The 17,038-nt window shown below is 29.8% G+C and overlaps 1 protein-coding gene across 1 annotated transcript; it reads left to right on the top strand.

Annotated features, from left to right (window-relative positions):
* The first annotated feature begins 15,024 nt into the window (after nt 1-15,024).
* Nucleotides 15,025-16,809, top strand: LOC113522910 (lipase 3-like). Its single transcript, XM_026908750.3, has one exon. It carries the CDS (start codon nt 15,047-15,049, stop codon nt 16,316-16,318), a length of 1,272 nt encoding a protein of 423 aa, XP_026764551.2. The 5' UTR covers nt 15,025-15,046; the 3' UTR covers nt 16,319-16,809.
* Nucleotides 16,810-17,038: the final 229 nt, after the last annotated feature.

Below are 17,038 nucleotides of genomic sequence, written 5' to 3'. Positions count from 1 at the left end.
CATAATGTACTAAAACAGAAATTTTACAATTAAAAAAGTATACTGTTTAATGTGGATCACAATTAGCCAAAATATCATTTAACACACAAAAAAAAAACAGACTCTAATTGAGTTCTCATTTTAAATCAAACATGTGTATTCGTAATTTAGAAACAAACTAAATAAGGCTGCATCTTAAATAACAATACTATAAAATAAATAAATAACTTGATATAAAATAGAAATATTGTTATGAAGATTAAGATTAAAAAATAATAATTAATATTAATATAAATATAAATATGAAAATCATATTGCTTTTATGTAATTAAGTTTATGTAATTAAATATTCATATTTTTGTATGCATATTGTTAATCTTTATAATCTGTATTATTCTTTGAGAGAACAATAAAGAGTTTACATTCATATTCCAATAATTTCTATGTGATTGTAACATTTCGATATAATATATTCCGTATATTAGACATCAACGATATTTGATTCTAGTGATACATATATAAATAATGTTACATATTGTTTTAAATTATTCACCACTTTTTGTCAATGTAATAAATGATGGTCTTTTTCATTCCTAAACACAATTATTCTTCTTCTATTTTATCCTTTTATTATATTATAAAAATTTAATTCATACGACAAAAACCACACGTGTTATACCAGATAGGGATGAGATTCGATAATATCAGTTCCTGCATACTTTTTTGTAGAATTTAGATGTCGTGACGTTCTATTTTTAAAATATTATATTATATTTGATATCTTACTATATGTAAAATTATATTCAACAGAATATTATTACAAAATTCACTAAAAGTACTAATTTTAATTCGTGTGTGAACGAACTTTGAGCGAACTCGCATGTTCTTGCGATAGCGAAAGTAATATCTAACATCAATGACTCATAATTAGATAATAAACGATAACGTGATGAAACAGATAATAGTGTCTTCGTATATTCTGATACTAGCTGCAGCTCGCGACATTGTCTGTGTGAATGGAGAATAAAATATACTAGACGATAATCTAAAATATATTCCAACTCTACACTAAAATTTATACAAATTGTTGCAATATTTTAAACCTAATCAAAACTTAATTAACAATATTCAGTAGGATTATTGTAATGAATTTATATATTATTATGTAAGAAATATATCTACATATCATATAGCATCTTACTAATATAATAAAATCATAAATATTGTACTGTACAAGGATGTTTAATTGTATTTCACATAAAATTATTTGAGATTTCTTAATAAGACCAAAAGATGCCAAAACAATTCTTTTAAATTTTGTCTGTCTGTCTGTATATTTGTTTTGGCTTCACGTAAAAACTACTGCACCAAATAATATGCGATTTATAAAGTTATGTTCCTCGAGATCATAATATCTGGAGTATCTTGGGTATGATACGTTATCCAGAAGTGGATTATTTTATACTTCTAAAATTCACATGTACAAAGTAGCAAGTAAAACGCTAGTTTAAAATAATTACGCATTGTATTATTGTATTTGTTATATGGTATATTGTATTGTTATATTGTACGTTTAAAACAATAATGGTGTTTGTTTTTAATAAATCCTCTGAGATTAAAATACCACAGTTGGACGTATTAGGGTGAAATTCAATTGAAGAAGAGTTAAATAGAAATGAAACTTTTTACCACATTATGGCGACTTAGATTAGCATACAGCATTAGCATACCCCCTTTTTTACATAACAGATATAATCTAAGTTGTAGAACTCAATATTGTAAATGTAAAAAATTAAGAAAAGCTTATTACTTATTCACGTTCACGTGACAGATTTTAGTAAATTTTAGTATAATGATAGATTATGTCCTGTATTTACGTATAGCCGTATGGTCTCATCATAGAATAGGCTACCCATATCATTCCTGTGAGTATCGTAAGAGGCGACTAAGGGAACTTAATAATAAAGAGATGGGTAGCAGCGTCCCTCATAAAATATAATTAAAAGCCTAACTGCAGTTGCCAACCCGCCTGCCAAGCGGGGCAACTACTTGGCGAGTGAGGAGGCTTATGTTCAGCAGTGGACAGATAACGACTGATATAATGGTGATGATGATGATTTATATATAAAATATTTTAAATAATAATTCACATAAAGCCATGGAATATAGCTAGTATCGAATATTTACAACGCAACTACATATCTAGCGCCCACCATTACTAGAGGTTAAGGTAATAAATAAGCATGAAGAAAAACGAATGAATGGAACACCAGAGTTAATTTCTCATAAATGAGCGATTGTCTCCAACGTTACATAGCTTTTGAAGGCTAAAAGTACAAGGCGAAAGACTGTATCGACTATAGACTACTCTAAAGATAAGATGCCTCAGTATACAATACTGTATCCTCATAAATAGAATGTCAAAGATAACGCATTAGACTCGTGAATCTATTCAATGCTTTAGCAAAAATTATTATGCATATTTATAAGGCGCGGTTATGTATTAAAAACTTATTATGCATCTACATATATATGTATCATTATCATCTCAGCTATTATCTGTCCAGTGTTGAACATAAGCACATATGTATAATGAGAGAAAACAACATAACAGATGCATGATTCTAATATAGTATGAACAATAATAACGGTGTCTTATTTATTAAATTAAAAGCTATTCCGATTAAGATTCAAACAACTAATTCGAGTTTATAATACAATCAGAATATTTTTTCCAGTTGGATTTTCTATGGCTTGCACTATCTATTTATAAGTAGGTACATATTAAAATAAAAGCAATCAAATTTCCATTACTATTCTACACATTCTTGTCAACATCATTAATTCTGTAATAGGTAGCATACGTAGCACTAATCATCGTTCGTATCAATTTATCAATTAAAACTTATTTCATATATATTCAGTGTTGAAAATCAACAATCACATCGTTACACATTGACTACGCAAAACTGTTGGTATTATATAGTATTTAATCTAAGTACTTTCTATTTTTATTCTTCGGCCCCCGAATTGGCATATATGTGCATCAGACGAGTTATAAATGAAACAAAAAATAATATGTAAAATTGAGACTTTACCTATCTTTGAATTCGAGATGCACTCACAGCTGTAATTCTGAATAGAATAGGCAAAGGAATTCGTCGGCTGTAGCCATTATGGTAAATTTAATATCTACTAGTTATGCCCAGATTTCGCCAGAAATCTACGAATATTAAAATCGTAGTACATAGACTAATATGGAGTGTGTTCACTTAACGGAAAGCCCAAAAGTAAGACATTAATAAGTTATGATGTTGTTTCTTTAGTTATGTAAGTTTTTATGACTTTAAATCCACTTATGCCTTTATTATATATATATATATATATATATATATATATATATATATATATATATATATATATATATATGATTATATTGTAAAATACAGGTGCATTATCTTTAGAGGCCGAGATGGCAAGAATTTACCAAGTCGTCGACCGTCCACGCCCGACCCGAAGGTCTGCCGGTTTCGCGATTCGTCGCCAAACAACATGTAACTTGGTTACGGAAATATCTCGAAGACCGCATAAAGTAATAAATAATAATAAAAATATATTTGTAAAACTTAATTTAAGAACTCTGCAAATATTGACAGAAAATATACATTTGATAGGTAGACACTTTATATTAATGTGTACGTGTAATCCTACCAACATTATAAACTAGTAATGCTGCTCGGCTTCGCACGGATAAATAGAATTACTGAAAATAATATATAGTCTATGTTACTTGCTGATAATGTAACTTTCTATAGGTGAAAGAATTGTTAAAGCCGTTTGAGCTGTTGTTAAATTTATATATTACAAATGAATAAAAAATAATCAATTCTTTTTTTATAATAATATTAGTACAAATGTGAAAGTTCGTAAAGATGTTTGAATGTTTATTACTCAATCACGCTTAAACAGTTGAATAGTTAAAATAAATTTAGTACTCAGGTAAGTTGCATTCTAACTTAACACATAGAATAATGATAGAATAATTCATGTAGATAAAACCGTGGGAAACAGCTAGTAAATTAATAAAATTAAAACCTGTCAATTTCAAAACGTGTTCGTCCACCGAAGGCCCTGTGGATGTTAAAAAAAAATATATTTATTGTTATTCTTTAAAACAAAGAATGAATATTGAAATTTTGGATCTATTACGGCATTAAAAAGATTTATAAATTATTCAATGAGGTTTATTATTTGTAAATTATTTACTCACACTAGATTTATTATTACATATACAATTAGAAATATCACTCTAAGTAGTTTAATTATAATTATTTAATCTTAATAACCCTTTCAAATTACGAAGACAAATAACTAAGTTGCTTTAAAAACTTTCTGAAGTCAGTCAAATATCATTACTTTAATTTTAAATACTCTTCCCATTTTTTTCATAATTCTATCTACTCTTTATGATACTAACCTACATTTTTCTATTTTAATCTTAATATTTTATATTCAAAGTTTTCTAAAAAAAAAGCAACTAAAGTATGTTTTCTGCAAAAATAACCTATCTATATTTAATGATACTCATATATTATTATATCTTTATTTCTTTATATTATTTTAAGTACGTGTAGTATTTTTACTTTTCTTTCCCCTCTTTGAGTAATGAACTAATTTATTTATTACAGTAATATAGGTATATTATTGAAATAATCAAATTCTGTATGTGTACATACTCATTATTGTAACATAAGTGTAAAACAGTATGTATATAATTTTAACTCAGTTTTATTAAATTCTATCTATAGCTGTACAATTTTCACCCTCGAACATTTTATAGTATTCTTTCAGCTTCCTAAAATTTGACTGTAAGAAATCTCCATAAAATAAGACCGCCATTCAACATTAAATCTTTTTAATATGTCCAATGTAAACTATGTACAATAAATATTTTATAACACAATACATAGTGGTTTAGGGGTTCAAAATTTTACATAGTTACAGTACAGTTTACTATACGTAAAGTAATAAACAAAATAATAAATAATACATTTTAGGTGCCCCTTTTTAATTATATTCAACCTTTTCATTTTCTTGTAGTTACATAATCTGTGTCAAGTCAATTGTCACCACGATGTTTGCCTCACTGCGCCGGCGCAAGACAAAAATATGCGCAGCACGCGGAAGACGTTTTATCCCAATGAATTCAACGCCTCAAAATAATTCTTCAACGAACAACAGTCCTTTATTTAAAGAATTCATAACCCATGATCGACTGTAGTCAATTTATATGATAATATTATTTTTTCGCAACACTACAGCCACTTATAACTATTTTTCCTTGGATTTTAACATTAATTTAAAATGATTAAATCTTTATTTATACGGAAAGGAAAGATTTAATCATTTTATACTAAGGAAAAATAATCCTTACGATTAAAATAAATAATCATATACAAACAGTTCAGATATCGCGAACATATTGCATTAGATAAAAATAAATACCATAAGATAAAAAAAAAGTTCATTACTAACTTATTTGAAAATGCACTATACGTTCCTTATTTTATCTGTCAGTTTATCACTCTAATCCCTACGTTCAATTCAAACATAACTACGAATATATAACGCAACATCACGTATACTGAAATAAAAATTAACTATAAGCGAGCATTTTGCATTCATACTAGGTATTTTTCCAACTAGTCCAATATATTTTATTCTAATAAAAAAAGATATGAAACGGGACTATGCCACTTAGTATTCAGAGATGTCGTCGACGCATGCGCACAAAATGTCGCGACGAAGCACTTCCTCAGTTCTTCAGTTGCTTAAATAATATTAATTTGACGCAACTACCAACCAAGCATTCTTTTCCTTATATTACCCAAGCTTTTACGCGTTTTTTTTTTTTGTTATCTTAACAAAAGCCTGCTACTTTGTTTCTATATATTCTTATTAGACAATTACAAATTACAAGATACGAAATATAAGACGTACAATTTGATTGATTGTTTATACCTATATATGTATATAAATAGAAATATATACTTAATTTGAGATAAGTATAAGCTATTTTTTATACGTTATACACTTAGGTTTTACTTTGTACAAAAGTCGATTACTTGGGTACCTCTGTCCCATTCATGTTTCTACCGTGAAGCAGTTATGTTTGCATGGCTGTGTTTCGGTTTGAAGGGTGGGATATAGCGTGAATTTACAAGGTACAGAGGAATAACATCTGAGTCCTCAGGAATGGCAACGCATGGGGAGTATCATGGGCGAAACAGTATACTCTGTTATGTCCATGGTACTGCTCATGTCTATAGGCGACGGTTACCACTTTCCATCAGGTGGGCCGTCAGCTTGTTTGCCATTCTAAGTTGTATAAAAAAAAAAGATTATATAGATAGAGCAACGCGCCTCAAAAATGGCTCAACTTTTTGTCAGCTAATTCTGAAATTAGCTAACTCATTTTTTTTTATTAGTGTTGTATGTACTTACGCATAAAATGTATCTTGACGTATTTTTTAATAAAAAAAATAGTGTTTACACATTAAAAAGATGCAGTAATTATCAGACAAAAAAATATAGAAGTTATAAAAGAATTACTCATAAACTATTTATCACGCAAAATTGTATAAAAATGTTGACCCGTTTTTCTCAGAGCATTTCTATGGATTTCTATATAATCTAAATAATCTATAAAATCTACATAATCTAAGATTATACGTTAATATGATTAAGGTTTTTTAGAAAAAGAAAAATACTGAAATTTGTACTAGACAACGTAAGTAGTTTTACATAATAATGATATTGTACTTATTTAATCGCTCGGAGACTATACTGTATTACTGTCATAACAGCATTTTAATTAATATATATTATTAATATTTATCGATAGAGGCTCATTATGTCACATATATATTTAACAATTATAAACTTATAATTTATAGAAAGCGGTCACCAAAATTCGGACCAAATTGTGCAACATATTCGCCATAACAAAAATTATGTTAAATATATCAAATTACGTAATTTTTATTAAAAAAACAATGTGTCCGACGTAAGTGACAGGTTATTCGGAATGTTAAGACTGATTGCTTTGCAAATTATATTATTATTGATTGACTAATTGTTATTCAACATTGTTCACATAGCAATATTCTATACAAATATTAATATTTAAATTAAAAAAAAATAATTAAATGCTAATGAGGGATGATAGATGAAAATGAAGTCAGATTTGTCTTCATGACAAATTTACCAGAAATTTACCAAGATCACCAATTTACCAAAGGGGACTGCATGGAAGTCTACCTGACAAGATATATTGCTGACCGGGAGGATATCTGACAAATACCATAACTTAGTGTGGAGCAGTTGTGTTTCCATGGCTGTGTTTCGGTTTGAAGGGTAGGATATTGCGTGAATTTACTGAGTACAGAGGAATAACACCTGAATCCTCAGGAATGGCAACGCATGGGGGGTATCATGGGCGAAACAGTATACTCTGTTATGTCCATGGTACTGCTCATGTCTATAGGCGACGGTTACCACTTTCCATCAGGTGGGCTACTGCTAATCATAGGCCTCCCCCTGTTAGAGGATTTTGCCTAAGTAGTTTACTCGCTTGGCAGGCAGGTTGGCAACCGCAATTAGGCTTTAGTGACATTTAAAGAAGAGCGCTACTGTGACCATTAAATTCTTACGGGTATAATATGACACCTATGAGAAAGGAAGGGATGGTCCATTCTATGCCGAGATCACACGGCTAACGTACACTACACAAAAAGAAGTAGTCATGGTATACATTCTAACTGATAACAAAATATCAGAAAAAAAGTATTTCCGCTAATTTTAAACTTTCATACTATTTACACATATTTAAATTCGTCGACAATAAAAATCATTTATGTAGGTACTATTTACTTATAATCGCGTAGCGTTAAACTCCAATCACGAATAAAATATGTCTATAAATTCTGTTAATATTCGTAAAAGTTTAATATATAGTCGAGATAGTGACAAACTTGTGGTTGTTTTACCGCATATTATAACTTGCTCATAATATGCGGTCCTATATAGAGTAACAGTCATGAGCGAATTTGAAAATATATTTTTACTTTAATATATAAACAGTAAAAGTAGTCGACAGTGCATAAGGTTAATGCGATGCAATGAATTCAACGATAAAAGACTCTTCCATCTATATGATAATACTAACGTAACTTACAACTGATAATAACAATTCCAGTCTCACCAACTTTCACTGGTGACATTTCACGTGGATACCTGCTACTAGTTTCCATATCTAGATTAAAACAGATGTAACCACGGAAGATACATCACTATATAACCTTCTTTTATCTGTATACAACTTTAATATTATGTTCCACGACCAATTCAGATGAGACAAAATTAGACATGTGTTTTTAAAGAGATATCAGGCTGGCTAGTTGAAATCTCTAACGACTAGAAGGCTGGCCTATACTTTGGTCAACGCATTTCCATGGACATTCAGCGTGTAAATACAACAAGAATCCTAGGTACCCTATTGGCTGAAACACATTTTCTATCTTTAATTAATGTTTTAAGGTCTTGTTATATGTAATTAATGTAATTAAAATATTTCCGATGTAAAACTAACCCTTTGGATTCTATCGATTATTAAAATCTGGCGGGGTACCAGTGAAAAGTGATAGGTGAGATGAAAGGCAGTTAGCCCATCGTGATGTATACATTAGAAATTCAACACGATGGTTTCAAGAGGGAACCACGTGGAGGGCGACCTGCTAGGGTATGTTGCTAGCAATAGGACTGGAAGTGCGCATTACTAACAATCCCTTCCCCCGGCTTTGGTGATGTTTTAAAAGAGACGCCGCTCAATCCTCGACCATTAAGTTCCCTTAGCCGTCTCTTACGACACACAGGAAAAGAATGAGTGGCCAATTCAATGCCGGGACTACACGGCCAATCAATCACATTACTACTTGTAAAATATCTATCGATTAAATTGTCAATTAAACATTCCATTATTTATAATATTTCGATTAATTTGCAACACTAGTATTAACGAGAAGTATTTCTGTGATATAAAACAGATGATATTGTAACTCGTATACCTTAATTTATTCTAATATTATAAAAAGGAAAGTTTAGTATATTTATTTGTCATTATTATCAATGACAAACAAAAAAAGTTGATACTCAAAAACTACTCAACTGGTTTAAAAACTCTTTCACCTATTAAAAGCTATATTATTAGCGAATAACATACGACTAGGTTACATGTTATTTTCGAAAATTCTATCTACCCGTGCGAAACCAGGCTATAACCTCGTATAAAAATAAAGAGTAATTCATTGAAAATTTTGTTGGCGATTTTAAATTAATTATTTAATACAATCTGTTTTAATAGGCTGTTTTAAAGTATGTGGTTTAAATTAAAAAAATGGATGCACCACAACATAATTGTTGCCTTGAAAATCTTAAAAGTCAAGAGTTAAACATTGTGTATCGATGAATCACGTAGGAAATTTCATTTTATTTACCTATCATATTTATATTTTTCATTTTGGCATGGAAACGTGTCCTTCTCTCATTATAAAATTGAAAATTATACCTAGATAATATAATACAGGACTGCCAAATGTGATATTTCTATTTATCTTCAAAAATATATTTAATAACTTATTAAGAGTGGGTTAAGGCCACACGATTATTATCTATACATAAATATACATTTTACGAGTATCAAATATATACGCTTACTACATTATTTTTATTCATCTCCAATAATTTTAAGTTTTTAACTAGAATTTTGAAAAACTGTACAATATGTGACAATACCCCATATGGCACCGCTATGGCAGACGAAATCAACTGACTTACCAAGACCAATTGTATGAATTACCCATAATTCTATGTAAAGATATGCACCTTATAATTGAAATTCTAATTCACACGTGACACTGTTTTAAATTTCGAATTTTCTTGATGTCTTTATTCGTTGACTTTTTTCCCAAGATACCGTAATTTCGGTAACATTAGTGTCAGAATAATTTACATTAAGGTATTCTTCTTATTTATTTCTATTCGTGACATAACTGTCTAATTACACATTGCACGGGCAATAAAACAAAAGTAATTTTGAATTACATCTTTATAAGTTAGGACAACTGTAATAGTGAAAAAACTATTTACTTATTATTATTATGGTTTATTTTTTGTACTATTTTTGTAAAAATTACTAGAAATTAGTATAGAATTGTGTATAAAACTAATAATAATAAAAATAATAAACTCTTTATTGCGCACAGTAGAGATGTATACAAGGAGTAATTATACAAAATGTGCATATACAAAAGGCGGCCTTATCGCTAAAAGCAATCTCTTACAGACAGCCTGGTTTAGTGACAACAAAAAATAGCTTGTGATATTTATAATTATATATATAATTGTAAAAAAAAAAGTTGATTGTATAATTTTAAATCAATTGTAGATAACATATTCTTCATCAGAGTTAGAAAAATCTACTCAATCAATAATGGTAAGATTTTACATAGTACTAAACCAATACAAGTAAAAACAATAACATATGTAGAATGAGACAACAACATCCATCTTCTTTTTTTTCCCATGAGTACGCAGATACTATCTTTTATCTATCTTTTAGCCATTTATTAAAAGAAACTTTAATACTAACACTAACTAACTAATTGTTAACAATAATAAATAATTATTGTTGTTAACAATAAGCTTTCAAGTAAACCATTGTAGCTTAAAAATTCTTAACACCAGAGGACGCCACCCTCACACGAGTTATATTAATAGTAGTAGTAATTTATAATAAATATAACTGGACATATCTAAACGCGCCTTAAGTTTCATTGAAAATATTCCCCATCTTTGATAACCTTGCCAAGCACTAAATACATCCTGTCTATGAATGTCATACCAAAAATATGACTCATAGCGTTATATCGGCAAGTATGAATTTGAAAGGAGTTCTGTTGACTTTCCTGGAGGTTTTTCTCAGCAGATATCAACATCCTCAACCCAGTGATACAATCATAAAAAATAGATAATTTATAAGCGCTTGTAAACAAGTCTATTCGAATAAAGATTATTTCTATTCTATTCTGTTCTGTCTTGTTCTTTTCTATTCTATGGAGACTATTATTATTATATACACTTTTTATCGATGAAAATGAAATGATATATGTAAATAAGGATAATAGTTCAGATTAGTTTGATAACAGTCATACATCCCAATTCTAAACAAATTGCTAATTGTTATTTCATAGGTGCAGTACAAAATTGTCGTTGGTAATTGGATTGATATCGATATTGGATTCGAGAACAAATCAGCTATTATTGGATAGGTGCTTTTTTTTTTTATTAATTTTTATAATTGCACCGCTGAATTTGAATGAAATATCTACTAAGAAGAACCCTCAAAAATTCAATGTTATCAAATCTCTGATAAAATTACTATTATAAATTACTATCACAATGTCATTCCATATTAATACAAGTAAACACAATAATTCGACTTTTATCCATTACTAAGTTCTGGTGAGTATTTAATAGACTTAAAATATTTGGGTATCGCTTCTCTGTTTTCGAATCAATTTTGCACCAAAGGAAAAACTATGATACCGAACAGTTTCATAAGTCTTTAGAATTATTGATATGTGCAGCTTACACTTAGTAATTACTCAATAATCTGACATTTTGAGGATGCGCTGCCGCGAAAGGTCGTTGGTATCACGAGTGTTCTCAGACTAAACGGTTAGTGACCCACAAGAAATACGCGGATATTTGAACGAGTAATTGTAGACATTTTATATATGGTACACCTTATTTAAGGTAAAACTTCTTCTTGTTTATTTTTTTTTTTTTTTGACTAGAAAGCAAACAAGACATTTAGTCTTAACTATGAATAAAAAAGTCAAAAATAACAACAGTCGAAATGCTATTAATTATTTGGAAACCCATTTCGCCATCGATTAAAGACTCTGATTATCTTATTTAATTTCTATTTTGCTATTTTAATTCCACCATAGGCGTATTTAACACAGGAGTCGGTCGAAACATGCGCACTCCAGAATTGTCTGGTGCTTACTTCAGGTTGCTAACGAAGTTTAACAAAAACATGTCTGAGAGTAAGTATGCCCCTTTTACAAGAGGTCAAGTTCTTCCTGAAATCTTAAATACGCCAATGAATTCCACTGCCAAGTATATCCATAACGAGCGAACGAATAAGCCTGGCTAAGAAAGTGTCCTAAAATAATAAAAAAAAAATGTGTGAAAACATCATTAATATTTTTTTTATACCACTGAGGTGGCAGACAAGCATACAGCCCACCTGATGGTAAGCGGTTAGCGTAGCCTATGAAAGCCTGCAATACCACGGGTATTATGCGCGCATTACCAACCCTGAAGAAACCTCTTTACTCCTCTTCTAAAGAACCCCATGCTCTAGTCTCTTCGAAAAACCTCGGCAGGTAGGTGTATATCTATGGTGTATACCGAAATATATATCCTCGAATAACGAGGACTAGCGATCCATTGCTAGCAATCCTGTCAAACTCCACAGGATACCCCTTGATAACCATTGTAGTTAATTATTAATTAATTTGTCACGATAGTTCAACTGACCTATTCTCATCTTTACTTATCATCTTTTACTAGATTTCCACCCGCAAATACCGATAGACGGTATTACCAATCCATTATCATTCATTAAAGTAATAATAATAATAAAAAAATCAAAGTATAAGGTCACCAGCTTCAAATCTGCTTATATGTATTACAATATAAGCATATTGTGTAACACCCTAGAGAGTCACGCGCATTATACATGCGCGTGAAACATAAAATAAAAAAAAACTTCAAGCGTTCTGATGAACCGAAAATTACAGCATTCATAATGAGCTAACGTCGACACAGCGTCATAGAAATATTAATGCTGCCACACACGTCAAACTTTTTACATGGTATTGTAGTTTTTCAACCAACTTCAAGAAAGAAGGAAGTTCTCAAATCAGTTGAGTTTTTTGTTTATTACTTTACTCCTTCTTTTATGTAACTTTGAATGACAAGCTGACGACTCACCTGATGGTGTGTGGTAACCGTCGCCTATAAACATGAGCAGTACCATGGACATAACAGAGTATACTGTTTCGCCCATGATACCCCCTATCCGTTGCTATTCCTCAACTCTCGATTGACTCAGGCGTCATTCCACTGTACCCTGTAAGTTCATTGCCATATCTCTCGCCCTTTAAACCGAAATGTAGCCATGCAAACACAACTGCTTTGCGGTTGAAATTCGAATGGGACAGAAGTGCACAAGCAAACGACTTTTTTACAAAGTCTCTCTCTGCTATTGTGTAGGGAATGAACCCGGGAGTATTGGGAGGAAAGAATGGCCACAGATAATATAATAAATACTATGTAAGGTATTGCGCAGTTAAACTGCTAGACCACCAAGATAGTAGAATATAATATGTATGTGATATTTAGATATTTCTTTGGTTTAGATTATTTTATGAAACTTAAAATGCTAGTTTGCAACAACAAAATCTCCCTCTGGTGACTCCGTTATTTATTTTCCAGTTACAAACTTTATAAATCATAGAACATAGAAATTTTATCAAGAACGGAATAAAAATTTAATTTTTAAATCAAAGTAAGTGTTTTACCACGCTTGAAGCCAATGTTTTTTTATGGATCGAAATCTTAAATTATTCATATTTGATTATTCATCCATTTTTGTTAATTTATATTCCATTCTGATGCAATAGATTTTAATTAGTATAAACTTGTTATAATAGACACTATGGATCCTGTTGGGCACAGCAAGTTACGGTGAGTCAAAGCGCGTTAATAAATTGTTAATGTTGTTGTAAAGTAAATTCATCTTGTAAGTACTATATGTATATACATTTATATCTGAAATTAAAATAAATATTTAAGGTGAACTTTAATATATAGACAATTAGTTGAATATAGATAAAGCCACTTAATTTTTTTATAACCCTATCTATAATATCTAAGTAGTTGACAAAGTCTAGCATAAAAAAAATAAAAAAAAAAAGCATTAAGCCATATTTATTCACATATAGGCAGTTAAATCTGAAAATACGAATATGAAGATTAATTTCATTCAGTTATTGAATTTTGAGTTCAAGGTTTGATCATCTGAATAATGAGGAACAAGATACTAATATATTGTATTATAAACAAAAATGCGGAAATAGAAACGTATCCACTACTATATGATTGTATTGTAAAATTAAAAAAGAACAGAATCACTCGAGTTTCGATCGACTATCCTAGATTAGGTAAATACTATTTATTTAGTATATTACAAAGAAGAAAAAAAAATCGGAGTCTGGGGCAGTTTGAACAAAATATACCCATGATTTTATTCGTCTAATAAAGATAAAACGCATCTTATAGTCTTCTTCACATCAAATAAGTACAACGTGTGTACCAATTACATGTAACATATCACAACTATATTTTTGTAATAGTTTATCTCAAGATACCAAAAAAGATTGTAATATTAATAATTAATAAGTAATTAATAATTAAAAAATAATAATATAATATATTAATATTTATCTTCTAATTATACTGTCACTATCATTATTCACTCAGAGTCTTACAGCATATGTACGAAATTTAAAATGTTATTTATATTGTAATATAAGAGGTATGGTATTACTTTATTAAACTAAACTAATCGATAAAACCACTGATTAAAATACAGTACTCCATCATCATCAATTTATTCTATTTCTACTTATTTTGTTACATTTTTTATTCCTTTTCTATTTCTCACTATATACATATTTACAACTACATATAATATTACAATTATAAATATGTTTTCATCTAAAATAAACAATCTCGTAAATGCTCGTAAAGTACAATATGAGTTTCTGTAGTTTTACTCAGGCCTTTATCTAAGGTCAAAAGAATATTATAAAAGTGTTTAGTAAAACATACCTTCCTAGTTGTTTAATCTATTTGGATCTACTGATATTAGTCAATGGACATTCATAAATATAATATAGTATTTATAATCGGTGCGATATATATAACATTTCTTGAGCACCATGTCTCCACATTACCTGCTGCACGTCAAGACACGCTTGAATCATACTCCAATTCCAATATAAGATCATTCAAAAAGGCCTTAGGTTACGATGAAGAGACATATTTGAACTTCACAGAACTAGCAACCAAGTACGGATATCGGACTGAGGAGCATACTATAACAACAGAAGATGGTTACATTTTAAAAGCTTTCAGAATTTTAACGAACTGTCAAGAACCTTATAAACGTCCGCCGGTATTATTAATGCATGGAGTTTTTGATAGCTCCGACGTATGGATAATAGCAGGAAAAGATATAGGAATTGGATATTTGCTCGCTGACTACTGCTATGATGTATGGGCGCTTAATCACAGAGGAAACAAGTACTCCAGAAAACATGTTTACTATAATCCAGATACTGACATGGAATTTTGGAATTACTCTTTTGACGAACACGGCAATTTCGATATTCCCGCTACAATCGACTACATTATTCAAGTAACCAAACATAAAAAGCTTAGTTACATAGGACACTCTCAAGGAACTACAGATTTTTTCGCAATGGCGTCACTAAAACCAGAATATAATGAAAAAATTCGAGTATCCATCCAACTGGCTCCTGTAGCATGGATGACAAATATCTTCAACCCTATATTAAAGGTAATATCTCCAGCAACGCACCTTCTCAAAATTTTCTTAGATTCCTCCGGTAATAGCGAATTGTTGTCGGAAAATCATCTTATACAATTGATGTTTGAAATGCTATGTCAAGTGGTCTCAAAATCTTTTTGTATTTCTACACTACACGCTACCACTGGTTATGAAGATGGAAGTATACCAACTAAGACGTTAGTTTTAGCATTTAGTCACGTACTTAGCGGCACTTCATCAAAAAGTCTAGCACATTTCGGCCAGGTAATAAAATCTAAGCATTTCCAACGATATGATGAAGGAACAAAAGGAAACGTGAAAAGATACGGTACACCTACGCCTCCAAAATACAATGTGTCTCTAATAACTTCACCAGTAGTTCTAATTTGTGCCGAAAATGATTGGGTGTCTTCATTAAAAGATATAGACATCCTTAGTTCTAAATTATCAAACTTGGTTGAAAAATATGTAGTGCCAGAACCAAAGTGGAGTCATCATAACCACGTGTGGAGTACAAAGTTGCCAAATTACGTATTTCCAAAAATAATAGAATATTTGGATAAATTTAATTGACAAACCAGTGTTAATGATAATCTTCAATGAATTACTTTTATAGGGTGATTTGTGTTTTTTAATAATTACGATAACCTTATTGTTTTTTATAAAGAGAAACTGTAGCGAGTTTCACTTTATAATATATTACAAAAAAAAAATAGATTCTGAGACTTTAAAAATAAACTTAAACTTGATGAAAATCAATTCATCAAATTAAGCGCCAAATCTATACTATTTTTTTTTGATAAATATCATTATTATTTTAATTAATTATAATACTTTTTCTGATCTTATGTCTCTTATATTATCTTATATCTAATAATCTTTTCTTTAGTGACGATATAATTTAACATTTCGCTAACAAATGCCATATGCTAATTTAGTGATTAGGTCTTATTTACAATCATACCAAATATTAAAATTGTAACTGTAAATTACGTTTCTGTTGATATTTATTATTATGTATTTTCTTAGCAGAACTAAATTGTTACTAAAGCAGTGTGAATAATTGTAGAACCATATAATAAAAGAAATTAACTTTTGTTTATATGAAAATAGTAGTGTTTATTCCTACATATCATTATTCAATAATAAAAAATGTGTACAAAATAAATCGATGTATTTTATAATAAAGTATTTAACTAACTATCACCCTAACTATTACCTACAAATTCTATTTTCGAATAGTGATATCTCATCTCTCTTGTAATACTAAACACTACCAAATATAACAATAAA

The sequence above is a fragment of the Galleria mellonella genome, unplaced genomic scaffold (assembly GCF_026898425.1).
Source record: "Galleria mellonella isolate WM207_F2 unplaced genomic scaffold, CSIRO_AGI_GalMel_v1 utg515, whole genome shotgun sequence".
NCBI lineage: Eukaryota > Metazoa > Arthropoda > Insecta > Lepidoptera > Pyralidae > Galleria > Galleria mellonella.
The sequence above is the reverse complement of the archived record's forward strand: the minus strand, read 5'-3'. Positions and strand labels throughout refer to the sequence as shown.

Coding starts and splice junctions, on each gene's coding strand:
- LOC113522910 (XM_026908750.3), top strand. CDS start 15,047: ATGGACATTCATAAATATAATATAGTATTTATAATCGGTGCGATATAT.